The 24097-nt window shown below is 47.6% G+C and overlaps 1 protein-coding gene across 3 annotated transcripts in view; it reads right to left on the bottom strand.

The window, feature by feature from the left end:
• The window catches only part of LOC119435943 (cell division cycle and apoptosis regulator protein 1), a 214492-nt gene that overhangs the window by 183866 nt on the left and 6529 nt on the right, over positions 1 to 24097 (bottom strand). For 2 of the 3 annotated variants that reach the window (XM_049660883.1, XM_049660882.1), the window contains exons 1-2: positions 15058 to 15157; positions 3550 to 3603 (exon numbers count right to left, since the gene is read on the bottom strand). In XM_049660883.1, the coding sequence (XP_049516840.1) occupies positions 3550 to 3603; positions 15058 to 15142 (139 nt within the window). In that variant the 5' untranslated portion in view covers positions 15143 to 15157. Of the gene's footprint in view, positions 1 to 3549; positions 3604 to 15057; positions 15158 to 24097 lie in introns of those variants that run through there. The other variant, XM_037702648.2, reaches the window with a different exon arrangement.

Below are 24097 nucleotides of genomic sequence, written 5' to 3' on the forward strand. Positions count from 1 at the left end.
TGTACATTGCTGGTTTGGGATTCAACAACACAACAGCGACTACCAGCCTTCCGTAGGGGCGCAATCGCAAACAAGAGACGTTTCACGCGCAGACTATTGCGCGAGCGCGACACCTGAAGGGAAGTGGCGGAAATGTATACCCGCGAACCTTTCCGCCAGGGTAGAAATGAACGCTTGTGTTTAAGGCGAAACTTTACCAGCGGACATGTATAGTAGTCGGTAAAGTTCTCTTTTCTCGCATCCAGTGTCACTGCCCGAACTCTGCCAAGTGCGTCGCTTCCTCGCAATGCGAAGTCGCCCCCTTGAAATACGCTGCCTACATGTACTGCTGGGTAGTTAGTGTTCTGTGTTCATCAGCCCCCTTTTATAAGAAAATCAAGCACGAAAGCTAAGTGAAATTATTCCGAGATTGAGATTTTTCGAACAGCCTTAAAAACACAGTTCTTAATTGTGTATTGTTGAGGTGTAACGTCCCAAAACCGCAATATGATTATGAGAGACGCCGTAGTGGAGGGCTCCGGAAATTTAGACCACCTAGGGTCTTTAACGTGCGCTAAATCTAAGTAAACGGGCCTCGAGCATTTTCACATCCATCTAAAATGCGGTCGCCGCATTTGTTGCTTCATTTGTTGCGCATTCTCGCCCAAAACCTCAGAGTGCCAAAGCCTCGACAAACACTGCGACAAGTTTTTCCGTATGCAGACATGATTCACTGTAAATTACCAACCCAAACGGAAGCGCCCAGGAATGAAATTGTGATAGTAGCACCGGTTTCTTGAATCATGTCAGCGCGAAGTGACGTGAAAAAAGGGTGGGTAAATGGTAGGGGGGGGGTATGAACCCCCCCCCTGGCTACACCCCTGTTCCTGGTACACTACCAAGAATGCTGACACTAGTGACACGAAATCCCGCGAAAGTGAACGTATCCCCGAAAGTGGTCAACCGAGCATAAGGTACTTTTTTAGCCACTGGCGGAATAAATTCAGTTCTCTTCTGGCGAATTGGGATATTTCCAACTCCCAATTATTTGGACTTTTAGGCTGTCCCCAACGAGCCCGAATTATCGGTCGCCGACATATAGATAATGTGAAGTTCTATTTATGAAGCCGCTTTAGTCATGCGCGTTCAGAGCATGCACATCTGCGGGCCACTGCGGCCACACACGTAATGCGCAGTCGCTAATTTTAGCGCACTTCGGCGCAAAATTGTGTTTTTATCAGGATGGCGCAGGAAATCTCGTATGGCACAATCTGGCGCATTTGGCGCAGAAGTGGGAGCACTGGTTTCTGGAATGGTATTTTAACAATCTGCGCTGACTTAACATTTGCCTTTAGTGTCCCTTTAACCCTTTGGGTGTCGAGTGTTATTAAGTGCAACAAATTCAATTTCTGCCAATGTAGCACATTTGCAAGCTTTAAATTAAAATGCTATTTACTGGCAATATGTTCAATATATTACAAATTTTAAAGTCTGAAAGTTCAAGCGAAATTAGGAATTTATGATAACTTGTGATATTAATTAGGATAATTACTGTTCCTCAAACAGCATAGCCTCACCTCGTAATCAAGATATCAAAGTCCCCTGAATCACAGGTCAGAAGAAGTTCCTGAATGTCTACATCATACAAAAAACATGCAGGCTTCTTACACCGGTCCCCTATGCTGCAAAACATGACGATATGCCATAAAGGATCATCAGTGAACTGCAGCGTTTTTTTTTTTTTCCACTGCTTTATAGTATCGCCCTGCAAGCTCACTACATAAAGAAATAAAGACTAATCCATGTAATAAGCAAAAGTTACTTAAGCATGAAAAGTAAAAACACATGCCATACCCATAACCCTTTAGCTATAACCCATAACCCCCATAACCCAAGACTTAATTCAGCAAGATTAGAATTTTAAAATTTAATTAAGTTCTGAGGTTTTATGTGCCAAAACGACAATCTGATTATGAGGCATGTCACAGTGGGGGAGCTGGATTATTGAGACCACCTGGGCTTATTTAACGTGTACCTAATGCACGGTACACAGGCATTTTTTTATTTCACCCCTATCGAAATGCGGCCGCTGCAGCCGGGATTTGATCCCGCGACCTCGTGCTTAACAGCGTAATGAGAGAGTTTAGAAAGTGCTCATTCCCCCTGATGTCACGGCACCTAATCCACCCCACTGGAGCCTTAGAGGGTTTATCTAGTAATATTTAAATGGTAAACAGTATAACTGTACATGAAAAGTGGATTTCAACAAATTCAGAATCAATATGAAAGGAGTGGGAGAGGGGACAGGTGTAAGTGCATTATTTGATGTACAATTAGTGGAAATGTCCTACACAATCCTGTACAACTGTATGCAGCGAGCTGCAAACAGCATCATTTGTTGCCCATTTCATTTTGCAATATTTGCTGCCATGTTTACCTCCTATTTATAAAATCTATTAAAAGTGCACATTAAAAACTCCACCAGCAAGCCAATCACTCAGGAAGATCTTACGACTTGTGTTACAGCATATGCTGCAGAGAAAAATCATCACTGTTAGCCACCACGGTGGTGGCCAAATAGAATATCATTTATTAATGTTGAATTCCAATGGCGGAGTCGGAGCAAGTTTTTCTGCTCGGTTCGGAGCAAGTTTGTTCCAATGACAGAGTGAGGGCGGGAGTAAAGTGTTCCAATGAGAGAGTCGGAGTGGATTCAGAGCGGGAGTCACTCCATGGAGCAGGAAAAGATGCTCCGCCAAAATCGGCGGAGTGGACCGAACTCTGCGTGACGCATTTCCTTTGCCACGTTTGTCTGCTGGGGGGCGCCGCCGGTTGCGACTCGCGAGTTGTGGTGGTAATGGCGGACGACATGAATGGCTCGGCTAGTTCGGCAAAGCGTGCGGCATTGGTTCTGCTACTCGATAGCGACAGCTCCGAGTTAGAAAGCTCAAGTTCCGACACGAGTGATTTCTCTAATAGTGACAGCGACGCTGAAACTGCCGCGGAATTCGACAGGATCTTCCGCATTCTCCCGAAGAGGTCCAAACTTGTCGGCTAGACACCTATCATGTTTGTCCGCATCCTGTGTGCTCACCATTGTAAACAAAAGCTGCTGCACGCTTGGCGAGATATCCATTCCACAATTTTAAGCAGCAGGTGAACGGCGCTGAACAGACAAGTGACCGGTGCGGCGGTGCTGGGAGCAAACAGCCGAAGGGAATGACAACACGCATAGTATGCTGGGTAAATCGGCGCCCGAAGGATAGAACTTCCGCTTCCGCCTGGCTCCGGCGGCGCAGGTTGTGTTCCACTCGCGGATTTGGAGGCGTTGCTCTACGCCAGAGTCGAGTGCTCGCTCGCGGAGCCCGTTGGCTGCTCCGGCTCCGCCATTGGAATTCAACATAAGATATTTAGAACCTCAACCCTCCCATGGGATCTGAGGCATCATCAAGATTCACAATGTGCAAATAATTAATGCAACAGGCTCAATCTACATCTCAAGCTTCTACAAAAAGCGAAAGAAGGAAAAGCTAAGGCAAGCGTGGACAATTGTAGGCTAACAAAGCTCACCAGTGGCCCTCATCCATGGTGGATTTTTGCCAGCACCTCCGAACTGAGACATCTCTGAAAGTACACAAGTAGAAAAATTGTTTAAACATGCTAAGACATTGTTCTACGCTACACAAAATGTTTTTTTTTTAATTGAAAAAAAAAAAATACAGGAAAGAAGGAGCAAAAATCACACTAAAACTATAGCCCCTCACTCATGATACATGTCCACTTCTAGATTACATTTTCACAATTCCCTGAGGTCATTCGCTGCTCAACTTTGTGGAAACCTCCACATTTCAAGTCCCCCATACACCCCCACATGACAAAGCCTTGTGCCGGGCAAATGATCCATGCCAGCGGAGGGTCGGAAAGAGAGAAGGTAATGTTGTTCTTTCTTTATTTATTCATTATTACAATATAGAAATACCTCGTAATAAATACCTTTCGTGGGACAGAAAGAAAAAGAAATGCCAGTTGTACCTGCATGGTGCAATTAGCATGCACCAAATGCAGAAGTGTCCACCGAGTGACACAGAATCCCACTAACCTCGCAGCTCTCCCTTGTTCCCAGTGAGTGACACACAAAAGCCTTCACAGCTGTCCTCACTTCTGTTTCTCTATATGCAGGCTGCACACCACTATGATAACGTAATGTATGGAGATGCAACCGTGCCATCTTATTGTGTCACAGCAATACTCAAATACCAATGCCTGGCTCAAATGAGGTAATAAAACATTGTCGAATACAAAATCTATAATGAAACCAAGAAGTACTGCAGTAAGTATTTATGATGTTAGAATGGGAATGATTAGTCGTAAGGATCAACAAAGAATAACGCAGCAATCTGCAGTTTGTAGATGATCTTCAGCAACTTCACAGATGACTTGCAACAAATGAGCGAGGACAGGCCAAGTGTAAAGGCGTTTCAGTATTAACATGCAAAATAATAAGGTATTGCTTTTTTAATAGCCTGGCAAAGGAACAAGAGACATAATAAAGAACCAAGCCCATACAGACATATCAGGAACATCAAACCATTTTAATTTAGTGATGCAAAATATTTACTACATGAGCACGCCTAACTTTAATAGAAGCATGTTTATTTATATATATTGTTGCGAGGCGGAAACAGCTGCTTTGTCCTTCATGAAGGACCATGCAGGGCATACAATGCGACTCAAGTTTGCGAGCGTCGGACCAACTGTAGAGTTCATGAAGAACATATGCCAATGGTTCGTCCTTATGGATGTCAGCAATTGCCAGCTACATATTTACCAAAATCACCCGGACTCCAAGCAGTTCTCTGATCCGGAGGACTCTAGACTTCACTGGCTGGAGCTTGTTTTCTTAGAATATGTTGAAGACTTGAAATTGGCAAGTGGACTGCAGAACTTCCCGACGAAAGAAACGTACCACGCCCTTGTATTTACAACTGTGTCTAACATTCAATGCATTAGGTTTTTATAGGAGAGAATTCAAGTTTGTACTGACGCGAAAATTTTTGAGCGACCCCATAGAGTTGCTCTTTGGGACCCTTCGGCGCAGTGCTGGCTGCAATGACATGCTGGATGTCGGCTGGAATGACATGCTGGACTTCGCACACCAGTAATGTACAAACTTCAAGCTCATTCTTTTCGTCAAGCAGCATTATTAGGAGCAGCAAGACAGACAGCCATCCACAAAAAATGCGCACGCAGCAGTGAAATTAGCGCAGCAGACACTGCGTGAACTGTGCAGTTCGTCAACCTTTTCTTCCAACACCAGACATTGCAGCGATTTCCCTCGTTGCAGGATATATATCCCCCGTTGTGAGCGAGAAGACTGAGTGTGAACACTGCGTGTCGCTGGTCGCAAAAGCACAAGGAGCAGTTCTAGCGCGATGGACGGCTTGATCTCACACCAGGACAGAGGAGGTTTGTGCTACCCCACTCAAGAGCTGGTGCGTGTTCTGCATGCCTTGGAAGAGGTTTGTGGACAGAATGCTTTCAGACCGCGTATCCCTGCAGAAGCCCTTGGAGACGTGTTTGATCTACAGTGTAGACGTTATTGTTGCCTTGCCAGTACTGCTCTGTGACCGTTGTGATCAAGGCCACAGGCGCAGACTTGTAGAACTTGTATGTAAGAAATTCATGAAGCCGTTTTTCACAAACTATGCCGTTGACTTCACTGACAATAAAGCAGTAGCCAGGCTTTATGAAAACAAGCCTGTCTCGCAAATATTTAAAGCTTTGATGGCTAAACGATAACGCACTTGTCGCTTGTACACGCCACCTTCGACACTGAACTGATCTGCCTGCATGCTTGTTTAGTTTTAGTGGTTCATACATGTTTGTTTCACAAGTCTCTTATTCCTATATTATTAAATTATATTTTGCTTTCTCACTTTACCCTGTGCATTCAATTTATTCTTAAAGGGACCCTGAAGTGATTTTGACGATTTTGTATAAACGTACTGAGTCATTACAGTGGGTCCTTCTGATTATTAATTGATGCATCTAAGCGCTCCCCGTAAACCGTGTAATTTATTATAAGGTTTTAAAAAGGTACATCGCAACTGCTCACAGCACGCCAATCAGCTGAGATTTCGGCTGCTCCTGACCAAGAGACGCGATCTGACCATATGACATCAGTAGGGCGAGCTTTCCGATTGGATGCCCAGGACGCATCATCGATCATTTTTCCAACATTATGGTGAACAAATGTTCATAATAGTTTACCGTATTTTCGGATCTATAAGTTGCACCTTTGTATAAGACGCACACCCCTCAAAATGGCAGTTTTTCCACACAAAAAAAAAATGTATATAAGTCGCACCGGTGTATAGGACGCACCTATTCGTTCGGTAAGAGATATTAAAAAAAATTTGTGACGTTTCAATCCGTGAACGCAGGTCACGCGCAAGCGTATGGGTACCATATATTTCTTATATAATTGCGATAGCGATGATACAGACACTCCAGGCGCATTTCTGCCGTCGTGGTAGCCCGCGATTATCCGTCCATCGAGATTAATTCCAATTAAATTCCAAGGGCGATAACATCATCCCCGTGGCCGTATGCTGTATGTGCGAGTGAACGCATGCGACCGTGAGCCGAATTGCGCACAAGGGAGGAAAGCGGGAAGGCAGCACGGGAAGAAAGGGGGGGCTTGTACTCTGGTAGCAACTGCGTAGTTTGCGCTGTGGCGCGCCGTATCTTACAGCGATCTGCAGATGCGACGACTTCGGGGTCGGTCGACTCGTGGTCGGCCTGCCGCCGCTTGCGTTGCTGCTCTGTCCTTCTCGCACAGCACTCGGGAACTCGATCACGAGAAGAACCCAATACCTCGATAGCGCGCACAAAACCCATAGCAATTAAGTCAACCAGCGCGCTTCGCGTGGGCATAACATCGAATCCGATTTTGACGGCAGTTTTTCCGGGGAAAAAAAAACGTATATAAGCACCGACGAAAAATTCAGAAAAGAAAAATGCGTCTTATAAACCAGAAGATATGGTAGATGTTAGTTCATTTGTTTCTATAAAACGAAAGTAACAGAAAGAATGCACAAGGACATGTATCACTACACTAAAAGCGCTTCCGGCCCACAGCAAGTGTTGTCTGCTTGTGTTTCAACGTGCTCCGTGTTCACGAGAGCTGCACGGTCAGTGTTGGTCTCGTTCTTTCTTTTCGCGAGCAACATGGTTCGCCCTTGCGTTGTGGGCTGCAAATGTAGCGATCCGCGACATGTCAAGCAGTGACATCGTGCCCCTCTATAAAGCAGCAGACGAGCGGAGTGGCTGCAGCACATCGATCTGTCGGTATCCAAACGGCGCCAGCATCTACGCGTTTGCGGCCGTCACTTCACGCCAAAGGATTACTACCACAATAGAGTTTAGCAAGTCCGGTATTCGAGTAAACGCAAGCGCAAGTGCACTGGGCCTTTTAAGCGATGCACGGAGGTGCAAATGCTTGCACGGTGCAGCCACCTGGCGGCACAAGTTGAATTTATTTCTCTATGGCACAAAGCTCAACCAAACACAGAGCTAATAAGCAGTAACCAAGTGTATTCTACTTTGCTGCTGGCACAAATTTTCGGCAGGAGTGTAATCTTGAACACAGTCTTTTTAGATGTTTAAATTTTTTTTACACTTGGTTACAGTAATATTAGCTCTGCATTTGGCTGGTTAAGCTCTGCGACACCAGATGGCTGAACCGTGCATGCCGATCAGGCCGCTCACGTACGTCTGCGAAGCTCCTTCATCACAGCAGTAGTAAGGAGGGGCTTTAGTTTATGCCTCTGCCTATCCATCAAAATGCCCAGCTGGCCCAGCTCGCCTGTGGTTACCGGGATACCGGACACGCTCGGCGCTGTGACAGAACGCTTGCAACGCACGCTGCGTGGATTGCTCTCGCTACAAATCAATGGCCAGGCGGCTAGCGGAGAGGTTGGAGAGCCTTCGCACGCTGGCTCCAAGACAACCGGAAGTAGACAGCATCACATCACATCATGACGTAGAGCCAGTAAACACGGAGCTTAGCCCCGATCACTTGGCAAACGAGTTGAGTTGAAAATGCACAGCTAGGGAAAAGGGTAACTTGTAATCATCCGTAGCTCTCTTAATATGAGACGCTTCACTTAAATTGTGACGCGAATGTTTTAGTGTAGCTGTACCGTACGCGTCGACAAAATTTGTCCGAACTGTTTCAGGGACCCTTTAACTCGGGCTCTCACCATCAGCACAGGACTTAATGGAACAAACACGTTTTTTAATGCTTCTTTCCGCACTATGCTCTCATACACTAATATGGAGGACTCATAAACTCTGAAGACCAAAAAAAAGCAAGATTAATAAATAATTCAATAAAATAAAACTAAACAAAAAAAACAATGCACAGGTTAACAACGGGTGCCGCGTGCCGCAGCTGCCACCACGGGGATGGATGGATGAGGCTGAACCCTTTAAATCTGGCGGTGGCACACGCCACCTAGCCGTCACTATTGACATATTTTGTACTTTGTGGAGGGTGAAATTTCACCCTTGCCTTGATTTTAGCCACCAATCAGATAACCTCCATTTGGTTATTTCTACCCGCTTAATGTCTATTTTGCCTCCACTGTCCCTAAACACGTATGCTTTGAAAAAATCAGCCCCGTTGCTTTGCACTGTAGGGTTAAGCCCTTTACAGAAAAGTATCAGGTGTTCAGCTGTTTCAACGTGTCTATACCTTGGTACTTGCCTCGGTACATCTTAGTCTGCAATACTCCCATCCTGGCTTCAAACAACAAAGAGCTTCCCCTAGAATTATCATAGAAATTTTCTTTGCCAATTTCTTGCTAGAAAGTTCTGTATGTTCCCAGTGCTGATTTCGTCTGCTCTCCCTGTTTTCCACAGACCCCTTTCTGTTTCTTTAACCTTTTTCTTAGCCGCTGTTTCTTGGTTTGCACCCCTCCTGCAGTCCAAATATTTGATTGACAATTTTCCTCCATTTTGTGTCAACATTTCTCATGTACAAATAACTGAAAACTCTCCTTGCCCACCGCTTTTCCGCCATTTCCCTCCATCGCTTCTCAAATTCAATCTTGCTGCTAGCTTCCCTGCCCTCGAAGGACATTTATCCCATGTCACCCTGTACCCCCTGATTTAGTGTATTTCCGTGTGCTCCCAAAGCAAGCCTACCTACCCCTCGCTGCTTAATTTCCAACCTCGCTCGAACCTCTGATCTCATGCACAGGACTGCATTGCCGAAAGTCAAACCCTAGGGACAATCACCCCTTTCCAAATCCCTCTCACCGCTTCGTACCTATTGTAATTCCACAGTGCCCTATTTTTCATCACAGCTGCATTCCTGCTACCCCTCTAGTCGTTACATATTTTTCATGTTCCGTTAGGTACTCAGCCCCGTTGTTTATCCACACTCCAAGATATTTGTACTTGTCCACTACCTCCAGCGTAACCTCCTGTATCCTATGCTCGCTGCCCTGATTATAATTAAAAATCATGACTGCCAATTTTTCTTTACTAAACTTCAAACCTAAGCTATCTCCCTCTTTACCACAGATGTCCATTAATCCCTGCAAGTCTTCCTTGCTGTAGCCATAAGTACAATGTCATCAGCGTACATCAGTCCTGGTAATGACTGTTTAATCCATTCTCCTTGCTCAAAAAAGGAAAAGTTGAAGCCAAGTCTGCTCCTCTCCAATTTTTTTCTGTAATCCTTGCAAATACAGCATGAACAACAAAGGTGACAGAGGGCACCCCTGCTCAAGCCCCTGCTGTATCTCTATAGGCTCAGATACCTTTTTCCCATTTTATAAGCACCTTGTTGCTTTTATAGATATCTTTTAAAAGATTACTTACTCCATCTTCGACATCTACAGTGACCAGCAAGTCCCACAAATCCTTTTGGATTACACTGTCATAGGTTCCCTTGATATCCAGAAATGCGAGCCATAGAGGCCTGTGTTCCTTTTCTGCTATTTCAATACACTGTGTCAATAAGAACAGATTATCTTCTAAAATCCTTTGTTTCCGGAACCCATTTTGTAGTTCCCCCAGCACCTCCTCGCCCTCCACCCATGTCTGCAGTCTGTCCTTTATAATCTGCATCACCACCATGTAAACCACTGACATCACTGTTATGGGATAGTAGTTGTTTATGTCGGCTTTGTCCCCCTTTCCCTTATATATCATGCTCATCCTGCTCAGTCTCCACCCGTCGGGGGCTTTACCGTCCATTATCATTTGGCTCACTGCCTCTCTTAATGCTTTCTTATATTTTGGGCCCAATGTCTTTATTAACATAATTGGCATGCCATCAGGACCTGTCGATGTGCTACTAGCAACCCTCTTCTCCGCCCTTCCCCACTCGCTTTGTTCAAGTGGAGCCACTGCACTAACCAGTCTATCCTCACCTGATTGAGCACATGCTACGTTTCGTTCTTTAAATTTTTCTGTCATCATTGCTCTTATATGTTCCATTGCCTCATCTCCTTCTAACCGAACACCTTGAGCTGTAACTATAAACCTCCTGCTCTAGTTCAAATGTTTCCAAAATTTCTTCGCTGCTTTTCTATCCTTTTTGTTTACTTCTGACAACCATTGGGTCCCCTTTCTTCTAATCTTCTCATTGATCAAAAGGGATGCTTCCCTTCTACAGTTTAAGAAGTTATCCCATTTTCTGTCGAAATCAGCTTCTGGTTCACCCCTCTGCTTTGAATATCTGTGTTCCCTGGATGCTTCCTGACGTTTCTCTATGGCCTTCTTAACCTCCTCATCCTACCAGCTCTTGGGTTTACGTCTTCTGTTCCCTTTGGGCCTGACTTGTACCTTAGCAAGCTCTAGCTCAAATAGCCCTGTTAAATTCGCATATGTCCATTCTGTTTTAGTATCCTCTGAAATTACTTCCTCAATTTGTTGGGTTGCTATATCCAGCTGCTTTTCTGAGTAAAATATCCCACCTGGTTGTTCATCTTGCCTCCTACCTTCTTTCATTTCTCTTCTAAAATACAGCTTAATACATTTGTGATCACTACCTAGACTTCTGGAGGTTCATTACCTTTAGCCTATCCTGTAACCTAGAAGGTAATAGCCTAGCGCCACCACGCAGTCAGTCAGAGCAACAAAGCCACGATGGGACACCAATGGGAATGGGCGCGACGCAACAGGCACAGAAAAAAATAGAGGAGGTGCTGGGAGGGAAGACTGCGAGCCATGTCGAAGGACCTCAGGTAAATAACTCGCTGCGATCCTTTGTTGCGCCCTGCCACTGTTCACCTTACGATAGACCTCGGCAAACGTCGCGGTCGTAACCAGCTTGCTACCAAATGAATCCTCTGGAGCAATAAACATTGTACTTGTTATTCTACCATGTGTCATGTTTTATGCTTGTCCTGGTAGTGGCGAAGGCCCGTCCGTACAAGGCGAGCAAAAGGGAGTTGGCCATCAAGCCTTACCCATAAAGGCGGCTTGAGAGAACCTGAGACTACAACTGGCGCCCAACATAAATTCTCGTTTGCAGACGCAATCGTGCAGCCGGCTCCCGCAACACAGTGACGAACCCGCATTACGAACTTAGCGATCTCATGGAGTTGGCCCATATTTACAGTCGGGCCAGGGAAAACTCAGGCCTCGTTGCATCAGCCGCGTCACCCACAAATGTGGACCGTGAAAACATGTACTGCGCTACCGCACCAGCAACCAGTGAGCCTTTGAATACGCCGGAATGCTTCGACAGGCACTGGAGTGCAGGAGTGCCCGACAATGCAGGAGTGCCCGACCCCGCGCACCCCACCAACACGCCAGCATACTTCGGCAAGTCACTGAACCTTTTCTCCTCAGTCAAGGAATGTTGGTTCCCTCCATGCACATCGTCAACACAGCAGATTACAGCGGCGTTTCCCAGAAGCCCTTTCCGAACGGCGAAGTACCTCTCTCCGCCGCACGCATCTCCAGAATGTCAGAAAATTTCGGTGTACACTACTCGACTCAAACAAGGTCGTGCCCACAGCAACTGCGCGCGCCGCCGGTGCAGCCGCCCTGGCCACTTTGAGCCCCCACTCGGTCTGACCAAAGGATGAAATTCCATCGGCTCTCCGCCACGGAGCCCGACAGTGACCAGTTCCCAGTAAACACAGGGGCCTCTGCAATCGGGTCGGACATTTTCGGCGGTTGCCTGAAAGGCATCCCGTCACATGGAATATGCCTTCGGCCACACAGCACACACGCCTAGCGAGCCCACCGCATTGTAATGCCTGCAGACATGGCAAACCCCGTGCCCGTTCTGGCGAGCGCTTTGCAGCAGGCATTGCGAACCACGATTTCCCCCGGGCCTCGGATCGGAGCCCCTATACCGGCGTACAGCGGTTACGGCGATCAGATGAGCGCCAACGTTTTAATAAAGGCCCGTTTATAGTCCGACGTTATCGGCGCGCGAGCAAGCGTCGCCTGCGGCCAGTCACACGCTACACCGGTTGCATTGCGCCAGCCGTAATGCCATCCCCTCTACACTTAGACACGCGCGCCGTCGGCTGCTACCTTTGGTGCATGCACAGAATGATCCTGAGCCCGCGTGCAGCTTTGAACGGCTGTCTGCAATAGTCTGCGAAGCAGCGTGGGCCAACGTTCTTAGACGTTGGCGTGGGTGCCTTTCTTCACGCGCAATGCATTGTGGGTCGGCGCAGTCGGCTGCGACCAACGCGCTGATGAAGCAAGAGCCATCTCGACATCGGAGCGCGTTGGCAACGCCGACTGCGCCGACCCACAGTGCATTGCGCGCGAAAGAAAGGCACCCACGCCGCTTCGTCAATGGTCGCAGACAGCCGTTCAAAGCGGCGCGCGGGTTGTGGGTCGCTCTGCGCATGCTCCGAAGATAGCTGCGGATGGCACACGCGTTGAAGTATACAGGGCATAGAGTTTCTCACTATATTACCCAGAAGGAAATCTGGCGCTGCTGCACTGTGGGCTTGGGAATGCCCAAAGAGTTTCTCACTATAACACCTAGAGGGTAATCTGGCGCCGTCTATGCAAGTTGCATGGATACCACAGCGCAGCAGCGCCAGATTTCCCTCTAGGTAATATAGTGAGAAACTCTATAATAATGCTGGTATATTGTGACTTCGGATTGGCATCATTCTTGGAGAGCTAGAACGCCTTGAAGACGCGCCTGGCTAGCACCGTTACGTCTATCACAATGATTAATTTCCTGCTGAAACAGCACGTAAAAAGCTTTTTTAGCTTTATTATTACACAAAAACATGTTTTGTTTAATGTTGAGGACTTATTATTGGATGTACAATTATATGAAACGTAAAGAGTATCTGCTGGCCGCTAAAGTTGGAGGGCAGACGACAGGATTCTCACTCGCTTTGGAACAACCTGTCGTCTGTTCTTGCTTTTCTTCGGTTGAATCTGCATTGTAGGTGAGTAAACTTCATTGATAATGTCATAAGCGTGAATGAAAGCCTTTTATGTAGATTTTATTTTAAGAATGCGTTATTTGTGTAGCCATATCCACGTTTTAGACGAAGCCTCGAACAACACCAGCCAACACAAGCCTCGCAGACACATATCCCATCATTCCCATGACGGCACAGCGCCCTTTAAGAAAGTCGCATAGACGGTGGCTCCAGATTACTCTCTAGGTGTTATAGTGAGAAGCTCTATGATAGAATGGATGGCATTTCGCAGCCGGCATAGCGGGACTGGCCGCAAACGACGCTCGCCCGCGCGCCGATAACGTCGGACTATAAACAGGCCTACGAGCGTGCGCCGTCACGCAGGAGCGAGCCGGAGAGGTCACGTGACACGGGAGGGCTCCTCTCCTCCCGGCGAGCTGACCAATCGGAGCGCGCGCCGGGTAGGGTGTTTGCGCCGTCCGCTCTTCGCACGATGGACGCCGCGAGCGGCCTTTTACAAGCACGGCCCTGTGATCGCTGTAGTAGACGGTCAGTGGACGTCCACGGCCGGCGTCCACTGACCGTCTACTACAGCGATCACAGGGCCGTGCTTGTAAAAGGCAAAAAAAAAAAAAAAAAAAAAAAAACACCGGACGTGAGACCTGCGAAAACCCAAACAATGGGAGGGATTTACAGTGATGCTCATGTCTCACTAATAAAATGCTGCCAGTTCCACGAAGTGAAACCTGTCGAAACAGCGGATATGTGGTTGTTCCTTCGGTCTAAAACGAAGACTACCACAGCGAAAAAAAAAAAAAAAAAAAAATCACACATACACGCCAATCGAAGAAACAGAACGACTCTGCTCCGCTGTTTCGACAGATTTCATTTCGTGGAACTGGCAATTCTTTTTTTTTTTTTTTTTCTACTGGCATTGCATCAGTACGAGCAAGCGATTGGCATGCGCGAGAGCGCGGTGTTGGAGAGAGTTCCCCCAGTTGCTCTAGTCAACCAGGCCGCCCGGTGGTACCGTTTGGTAGGCCACACGGCGAGCACCATGGGGTCGTTTTATGAAACGTTCCACTTCGGCGATATTTCTTTTTCGCTTTCAGGCGCGCGATGATTGGCTGTTTTAGCAAAATTGGAAGAGCAGGGGCGGTATTCTGTAAGAGTCTACCTAGTGGACTGGCCCTTTCGGCGACCGTTGATTCGCTGCAGCTTGACGTGCAGGAAGGAGACTGGCTGGCACCTTCCTGCACGTCAAGCTGCAGCGAATTAACGGTCGCAGAAATGGCGAAATGGACAGTCCACTAGGTAGACTCTTACAGAATACCGCCCCTGATTAGCTGGTTGAGCCCAACGTAAATCAATTTTGCTCAGCCAGCCAATCAGCGCGCGCCTGAAAGCGAAAAAGAAATATCGCCGAAGTGGAACGTTTCAGAATGCGGCCCATGGACGAGTTTCGTAGGCTATGTAGAGACGAATTCCTCCGGTATGAATACCGACTGCAGATGCGGAGGGAGGTGGAGCTACGCATGCAGGCCCCGGACGAATCGCTGGTGGAGTGCGTCCGTGCGATGCAGGAGCTTTTCGAGTACGCTGATCCGAATGCTTCGAACACGGAGCGACAAAGCCATCCTACGCAGTTTACCTGCGGGGTTCACGTTGCAGAGACCTGAACAAGCTGGCCACAGAATCACGCCGGGTGCAAGCCGAAATACCATCGCCGTCTCCATAGGAGTCCTTGGAACCATGCGGCGCTTGGCACGGCAGCGGGCACACGAACAGCGAGCACGCTGCGATGCCGGGGTCGAGACTTTAAAATTGCTAGTAGGCACAGCGGGGGCATAGCACTACGGGTCACGTGACTTCCGCTTAACACGTGTGGTCATGGCAATCGTGGAGCTCCTAGGTGCCTAGGGACATAATCGCTTAGGGACTTTTGAGGCACTGGTCTGCGCGGCCGCTCGTTGGCTGCTAGTTACTGATCGTGGCTCTCTTATCTCCGGGACCGGGCGCAGCCGACTTTGCCGAGCGCAGCTCCTACGTGCGTAGGGGGCGAATCGTTTAGGTACAGCGGGGGCATAGCACTACGGGTCACGTGACTTCCGCTTAGCACGTGTTGTCATGGAAATCGTGGAGCTCCTAGGTGCCTAGGGACATAATCGCTTAGAGACTTTTGAGGCACTGGTCTGCGCGGCCGCTCGTCGGCTGCTAGTTACTGATCGTGGCTCTTATCTCCGGGACCGGGCGCAGCCGACTTTGCCGAGCGCAGCTCCTACGTGCGTAGGGGGCGAATCGTTTAGGGCGCGTTGAATGTCTGACGGTGTCTGGCCACGCCGGCCGCGCTTTATTATTGTAGCGTTTGTTCTAGTGGCGGAAATCCTTGCAGTAGTGGTGGTGTGGCATCACAGCTTTTGATCTCGGTGAACTGTGGTGCTGTAAACAAGCGGATAGTGCTCGCGTTTGTGCCCCAGTGCCGCGGCGGAAGCCGCGATGCCGGGCGGCGACGCGAAGCGGCGGTCGTTGGGGTGTTGCGGAGCGCAGCGTAGCAACACCCCAAAGAAAAAATACTGCTCCAGTCAGGTAGACTGCTCCCGCCCTCATAGTGAGATTATATTCTTGCGATAGCAATAGTATGGACACTTCAACCGGATTTCTGCCGTCGGTGTCGCCGTGAGGTTCCGTATAAAGTCCAAGGGCGATAAAATTGTCGCCGCGCGCCGTATGCTGACTGAGTTGCAGCTGACTGAGCCACCCCGATCAGACGATCGCATACCAGTGACGCAGCTAAGCAGACCCGCTCAAAACGCGATTACGGACGGCCGACCTCACCCCGACGCTTGGGGATCGGTGGAGCAGCCCCGCTTCCCACAACTCACGGCGCGGAACACCGTGCGCTGTTTCAACTGTGCCCAGACGGGACACATCGCGCGGGAGTGCCCTAACCAGCAGGGAAACGAGGTGAGCAGCCGCCACGGCAGCAGCTTGCGAGACAAACACAATCGCGGCATATTCAGTCTTTTGAGTCGGAGCGCCGAACGTGACTGCCCCTGTTATAGATCTCGCAATTGCGGGGACTACCTTCAAAGCACTACTCGATACCAGGGCAAGTGCATCGATGATCGGAGACGAGGTCGCCTCGAACGGAGAGGGGTCAAGTTGCGGCAGAGGCAACGATTCATTCACCTGACTCGCCTCGCGGTCCCAGTAATCCTTGGACGAGATTTCTTGGTGAAGACTGGCATTGTGATCGACTTCGGCAACGGCGGCTACCGGGAAAACTCGTTGGCGCCGCTCGCGCATTTCGCTACACCCGCATTCGCCGAAGTGGAAAGGAGGAATATTTTCGAAGAGAGCAATGCAGCTGCCGAAACCGCTGGCAGCGGCTTGTGGCTGCAGAATATAGCGCCAGCCTTTCCTTTCTCGAAACGGACCACTTAGTAGTAGCGGCTTGCAAGCACGGATTTTTGCCGAGACCAGATCAGAAAAGGTGCGATCTCCTGGCAGATCTCCTGCTGGTCCAGCATCGCATCGTGACGGGCGACGCGCAGCCTTGTAAGTCAAACCCTAGACCGGTCAGTCCTGCCAAACGGGAGGCAATTGACGCGGCGCTACAGGAGCTGCTCGATGCTGGTATCGTCCGGCAGTCCACGAGCGCCAGGGGTTTCCCAATCGTGCTCGTCCCCAAAAAGGATGGGGGTTGCCGTCTCTGTGAGGACTACCGGCGGCTGAATACGGCCACGAAGAAGGATGCGTATCCCTTCCCAAGGGTGGACGAGATAGTTTCCAACCTCGGCGGAGCGAAGTACATTTCTATGTTGGATGATCTACTTGTTAATTCGCATTTGCTTCTCCCGATAATAACTGTATCTTGAGCCCCGCTTCAAAGATGCAGTTATTATCGGGAGAAGCAAATGCGAATTAACTCGTCTAACCATTAAAAGTAGTCACATTAAAAAGTTTGGCGATGCTTATGTTAGCAAATCGTCCCTGTCATTATCCAAGAAGGAGTGGGAATTCCTGCTCATGCGTTAAACATACTAGTTTTCTTTGCCTAGTCTGCAAGTGTGTCATTTTATCATTTTACCATGTGCTTTGTTTCCTTGAATTAGTCTGCAAGTAGATTATATCATGTGCCGTGTCAGTAGACACATGCTTGTGAAGCGAGGGGAAAAAAGTACAGGTATAAAAGTGGCGTCCATCCCGGAAATAAATCGTTGTTGGAAGTTAGCGCTTGTGTGTGTCTTTGTTCTTCTACGCCCGTGTGTTTCTTGCGCTACAAGAAAATCTGCAAACATGACACACACAAACACTATGACCATGCTGCGAAAAGACGATTATTCAACAGGATAACAGGGGAGAGTAGCCCTGCATTTCAAAAAAAGGGTCAGTTAGGCGGCTTTTAGTGACAAGGTCATTATGTACCGTCAACTACTGCACTGAGCCAATTGGCTCATGCTTGAATTGTTTGTTACAGCGCATGAATTCCAACTATGGTTTCGGCGATGTGAATAGTCTCCTGCTTCACGTCTAAAATTGTGATGCACTTGGAGTATATTTTAAACTAGCTGCATAAAATTTGATGTAATTATTTGTGTTGCTCAAGGAATTAAGGCTCCATGTCGCAATTTGGAGTCGGCAACTACCTAAGAAAGCACCAAGTGGGACACAAAATTTTTCAGTCAGTACTCCCTTAATGAATTTCTCCTAGGTGCACTGATTGATTTTAAAGGAGAGTAATAATCTTGTTCTAAAATTTGTTTTATACTGTTGATGTCTTGTTTTAACTCGTTCAGAATACTAGCAACCATTGAGCCAGTACATCCCTGTGTAAGCAGCTGCAATTTTCCGTGAAGTGGCACAAAGGAACTTCAGTACCGGTGATATCTACCAACTTTCTGCATGGGAGTCCCAGTTGTCAGGAGAAGATTGCAACAAAGTATTCCAGGATGAAAATCAAGCCTTTCAGGTTAGCAGAAACGGTGCGCCTCCAAATCAAAACATGGCGCCAGGGCCCACAAGGAGCTCTTCTTGGTAGGCCAGCCACATTTCAGCTGTAATTTAAATTGATAACTTTTGAGTTATCAACAAATCAATTTTGTGTGTTGTAACAGTGATATAGTTTTTGCAGCCATGATTTAGGCAAAATAAGTCTTTTAAAACAGTCGTTACTGGAAAGACCTATTCAAGAGAGCATTGTAAATGCACCTTTGCTGCCTTTTAAGCTCACAATTCCGTCAAAGTATTAGCCGGTTCTTTGTGCTGTTTGCATTAATCAAAATTAAGTGTACTACATTTAGTGATGCTCTAAAAAAAAAAAGCACACATTTTATAAACATTTGAATTTACATTTTATCTAAGACAATTTCATTTTTGGTTGCATTGATAATTAATATTTCTAAGTTCTCTTAAAGAAGTTGCATTCACTAAGGACCCAATTTATTAGTCATAGTCATGACAACTATACTGAATCACCACTTGTATTTCTGAAATAAACTCCATTTTTACTGCTCCCTTAAGCATCTATGAGCCATTATGGAAGGTTGTGTCAGTGTAGAAACAGGAAACAGCCTTTCTGCATGCTGCTTTATTTGCTTAAAATGCACTCTCCATACACTTGAACTCAGTTCTGCTGCCATTAGTACTGCATGCAACCGTTTAGAGTGTAGTTTACCTCAGGCAATAGTGGTTTTTATTGGCTGTATTCGGTCATCGAAATGGCATATGTGACTTTGGATTTCGATCCATGCATTTTCATACCAGTGCAAGTCTACTGGCACATAACATGCACATGCAGTGCAATCTACTCATCACCTGTGAAACAAGGGAAATAGAATCGTGCATTTCTTGCAATATTTCAGACTGACATGGTTATTAAGTACACTGCTACAGCCGGCGTGCATGGTACAGTATTCTAATATTGATCCACTAGTGTCACAAAACAATGGTCCTTTTCTGACTCTACAAATGTAGAACTATTACAGCCATGGTACTCTGATATGAATGGCTGAACAAGATGAGTGGACTGCAATGTATTATGTGCGCTCAGTGTGTGCTTAGGCTGAACTGCTACACTTATTTAAGCTGTATCTTCCTAGAAGAAAAATAAAGGGGCATAATGAAGAGTCGCTTTTTCTATCACACATGCGTAGTGGCAGATGTCATACTTTGTATGGAAACTTCCAATAATGCTTCATTACCCACTTTGGTAACCATTAAAGTTGGTTAATGCTGACGCCATTTGATCACAACAAATGCTATACTTGTATGAGCTTAGACAAACACTTTGTCTTGCAGTTGAAAGGGAAGGTGTGAGAAAAATATATACAGCACAAATGCATTTCTTTGTGAACGCTGGGTAACTATTCCAGTACTAGTGCTATGTATTCAAAAAACATATTTTGTTGCACTGAATTTATTACTTCTTTAAATGATTATCAATTTGTTATTTGTGCAATATTACAGTGACATGAAGTCTGGGGCTTGACAAAAGCTCATCTCGTTGAGAATTAACTTGGCACAAGAAAGACACTGACCGCAGTCTAAGTGAAAATTTTACTGGGGTCGTTGCCTTTCTTGTGCTTTTGTAGGGACATGTAAAATAAGAATTCAACCATCCAGTATGATAAACATGGTAAGTAGAGCTAACTATAGCACCTGCGAAGCTGAAACAAGCCTGAACATTGAATGTCTACACCGCATCTACATCAGTGCTTCCCAAAGTGGCTATTCCCAAGGTTAGCTGAGCTACCAGCTGGCTTGTCTAGGTCTAGAGTACAGCTTACAATAGATGGTTACTAGCTGTGGCCTTAGCTAGATCAAGCTGAAGGGTAGACGGCTACTAGCTAGCTGCGTGCTTGCTTCCTGGGCTGCAGTTGTGGCGAGACCACCATAACTTTGCGCCACTGGAGTCAAAGGCGCGTTCGGTCTTAAGGGGGGGAGGGATGTGGGAATTATGAAAGTTCATAATTTCCTGCGCTCCTACGTGCGCCACGGAAGCGAGGAGAGCAGACGCCTTTTTCCTCTCTTCCCGTGCGGGGAGCCAGACGGCTTTTCTCGCGGTGACGCAACCCTCTTGGAAACCATTTGGAAACGTAACAGTGATGTGTATGCGGAGCCCTGCGCCCATTGGACTGAGCCAAGAACAAGGTGGGGCGGTCAAGATTTGGCACGGCTGGCGAACGCTGGTGAGGAGGGAAGACTGCGAGCCATGACGAAGGAAGGACCTCAGGTAAACCTCTTGTTCCAATCCTTTGTCGCGCCCTGCTATTGTTCGCCTTACGATCGACCCTAGCAACTGTTGCAGTCGTAACCAACTTGCTACCAAGTGAATCCTCGGGGAAATAAACATTGTACGTGTTATTCTACCGTGTGTTGTCATGTTTTATGCTTGTCGTGGTACTGCCGAAGCCCGGCCGAGATTCCTTGAGGTGACCAGAAGTTGGTACATTGTGCAGTTGGGACAGAACAGTGGTACGAAGATGCTGGGGAATGACAAGCAGCATTTCAGGTCCGCTAGGGTGCATGCTGCGCCGATGTAAACTGCTGTCCTGGAGTTAGAACATGCAAAGGGAGGGATTGCTTGACCCAGATGTGAGCTTGTCCATGATATCACATATGTTTGGACCTCGGTGCTGTTCAATAGCGAGGTCAGCGAAAGCAGATAGCGAAAATACAGAAACAGAAGCGTCGGTCGCAGGAACATCGGGAGGGTCGACTGGATGGCGGGACAAGCAGTCGGCATATTGGTGTAAACGGCCGGACTTGTATGCAGCTGTGTACGAGTATTCCTGAAGGCGTAGCGCCCAGCAACCTAGGCGACTGGTAGGGTCTTTCAGAGACGAAAGCCAGCAAAGAACATGGTAGTCTGTGGCGACTGTAAATGGCCAACCATATAGGTAAGGGCAAAATTTCGCTACTGCCCAGACAAGTGCAAGGCACTCACGTTCAGTGATGGAATAATTCTGCTCGCTGATGTTGGCATAAAATGGCACCGATTCCGTGACCACTGGCGTCAGTGCAGACTTCTGTTGGAGCAGACGGGTCAAAGTGCGCCAGGATGGGTGGAGATAAGCTTCGAGAATGTGGCTGCTTGTGCAGGGCTCCAAGAAAATAAAATGTCCGCCCTCAGAAGAGCAATAAGAGGATGGGCGACTTCCCCAAAATTGTGCTCGAAGCGGCGGTGGTATGAGTACAGGCCGACGAAGCTCCGGACATCTTCAGTACATGTTGGCACGGGAAACTTCTCTACGGCACGAACTTTGTCCAGGTCTGAGTGTACACCAGACGAGTCAACAATATGACCGAGAATAGTAATTTGGCAGCATGTAAAGAGAAATTTAGACTAATTAAGTTGAAGACCAGCATTGCGAAAAGCAGAAAGAACGAGCGAGAAGCACTCCAGGTGCGTGGCAAATGTAGGAGCAAAAACAATGACGTCATCTAAGTAATGAAGACAGATGGAGCACTTGAGACCATGCAGGAGCGTGTCCATCATGCATTAAAAAGTAGCTGGAGCATTACATAAGCCAACAGGCATGACTTTGAACTGGTACAAGCCATCGGGCGTTATAAAGGCAGGCTTCTCGTGGTCCATGTCGTCGATGGCAATTTGCCAGAAGCCGGAATGAAGGCCAATGGAAGAAAAGTACTTCACACCGTGGAGGCAGTGGAGGGTGTCATCAATGCGTGGTAGAGGATAAACGTCTTTCTTGGTGATTTTACTGAGGTGTCGGTAATCACGCACAAGCGCCAGGTGTTGTCCTTTTTAACTAGAACAACAGGGTACGCCCAAGGACTGGATGATGGTTCGACAATACCTCAAGCGATCATCTTCTCGACCTCCATTTGAATGACTTATCGTTCATGCAAAGACACACAGGTATGGTGACCTGTGAATAGGGTGTGCTTCACCGGTGTCAATACGCTGTGTCGTGAAAGAGGTTGTGCCTAAAGGGCGACCATTCAGGTAAAAAATGGCACTGAACGAGGCAAGCAGGTGGCATAGCTGGTCAGCGTGGTAAGGCGGAAGTTCGGGAGCAATCATGTTTCTGAACTCGGGAAAGACAGATGGCAAAGAAGATGAAGAGTCAACGGGAGACGACTGTAACATCAGCAGTCAAGGCTGATAATTGGCAGTCTTGGGAGGAGGACAGCATATCTAAGGCTATGCCTTGTGGTAGGACGTGGTCACCAATTCCGAAGTTGATGAGAGGAAGGCTGGTGGAGTTAATGGTGATAGTGACGATGGTGTGTGGAAGAGCAACGTGATGGGCAAAGAGCACGTCCGCAATAGGAGAAACAACATAGTCACCATCAGGCACAGGTGGAGCTGGAGATAGGAGGATGCAGGTCATGGCTTGTGGGGCGAGTCAAATGTGCTCGGCAAAGCACAGTCTGCTGCGAACTTCCTCAGGAGGGTTAGGGCAAGGCAAATAGAGTTGAACAAGTCCAGCGGAGCAGTCGATAAGTGCGAAGTGAGCAGACAGAAAATCAAGGCCTAGAATAACGTAATGGGGACACTCTTGAAGAACAGTAAAGACAAAACATATTTGGAGGCCAGCAACACCAACGAGAGCTGCACACATTCCCATTGTGGCCAGTGTTCTTCCATCAGTGACTCACACAACACAGGATGCCGCAGGTGTCAGGACTTTAGTGAGCCGTTGACGAAGCTCGTCGCTCATCACAGGGATGTGTGCACCGGTATCAAGCAGAGCAGTAACAGGGACACGATCTACGTACACATCAAGTAAATTCCTATCCGTCGGTAAATTCAGTAGAGGAATTGCAGTCCGGGTCGTTCTAGCAGCGTCGCCCCTCGGAGCTGCACCCGTCAGTTTCCTGTAGAGCGCCGGTACATGGGGACGGAGAACGGCGAATAGTGGGTCGTAGACGAGTACCTGGTGGGCGGCGGTAAGGTGGGAACACAGGCTGATATTGGGATGACATCCAGGTATTACGGCAGTCGTTAGTAGGTACATTACAATGCTTAGTGGCAGAGCGGGTACTTTGAGGCAATGGGCTATTGTCGGTATTAATTCTGCATTCGTAATCAAGGCTGTGACCCCTTTGTCTATGGCTGCTGTGTAAGCTTCCCAGTCTACAGACTTCAGTTTCACTTTTCTGGGCGACGTCTGAAAATGAAGGGGAGAGATTACGATCGGGTAGTGATCATTCGAAGTGCCATTCGAAGGCATGCTGAAAGGAAGGCTCTACGTAGTAAGAATATCGAAGACCTCAGAACTTGTCAACGGGCACAAAGACATATACGGCGTTACCTCACCAAATTGAACCGAAAAGGGTGGAGGGACTTTTGTGGGACGCTGGACATACGAAAACCACTGAGCAAAATCTAGAGAGTCATCAGAGGCATTCGCAAAGAACCGCAACACCTTTATCCTTTTATCACCCTGTCATTACATGAGGGCACATCCCTGAAAGAGGTGGCAGAGCAGTACTGTAGGCTCCTTTCCAGCGGGGCACGACCTTCTCTGCAAATAGCAAGTCATCAGCCTAGTCCACCTCGAGCGATCCTTCCCGACTTAGAATTAACATTTACAATTGAAGAGCTCACGGCAGCAATCGGCGACACAAATTTGCGATCATCACCTGGCCATGACAGTGCGAGTTATGAAGCCCTCACAAATCTATGCCGCACATCTCGTCTACATCTTCTGGAGTACTAC

This window comes from Dermacentor silvarum, chromosome 1 (assembly GCF_013339745.2).
Source record: "Dermacentor silvarum isolate Dsil-2018 chromosome 1, BIME_Dsil_1.4, whole genome shotgun sequence".
In the NCBI taxonomy this organism is placed as follows: domain Eukaryota; kingdom Metazoa; phylum Arthropoda; class Arachnida; order Ixodida; family Ixodidae; genus Dermacentor; species Dermacentor silvarum.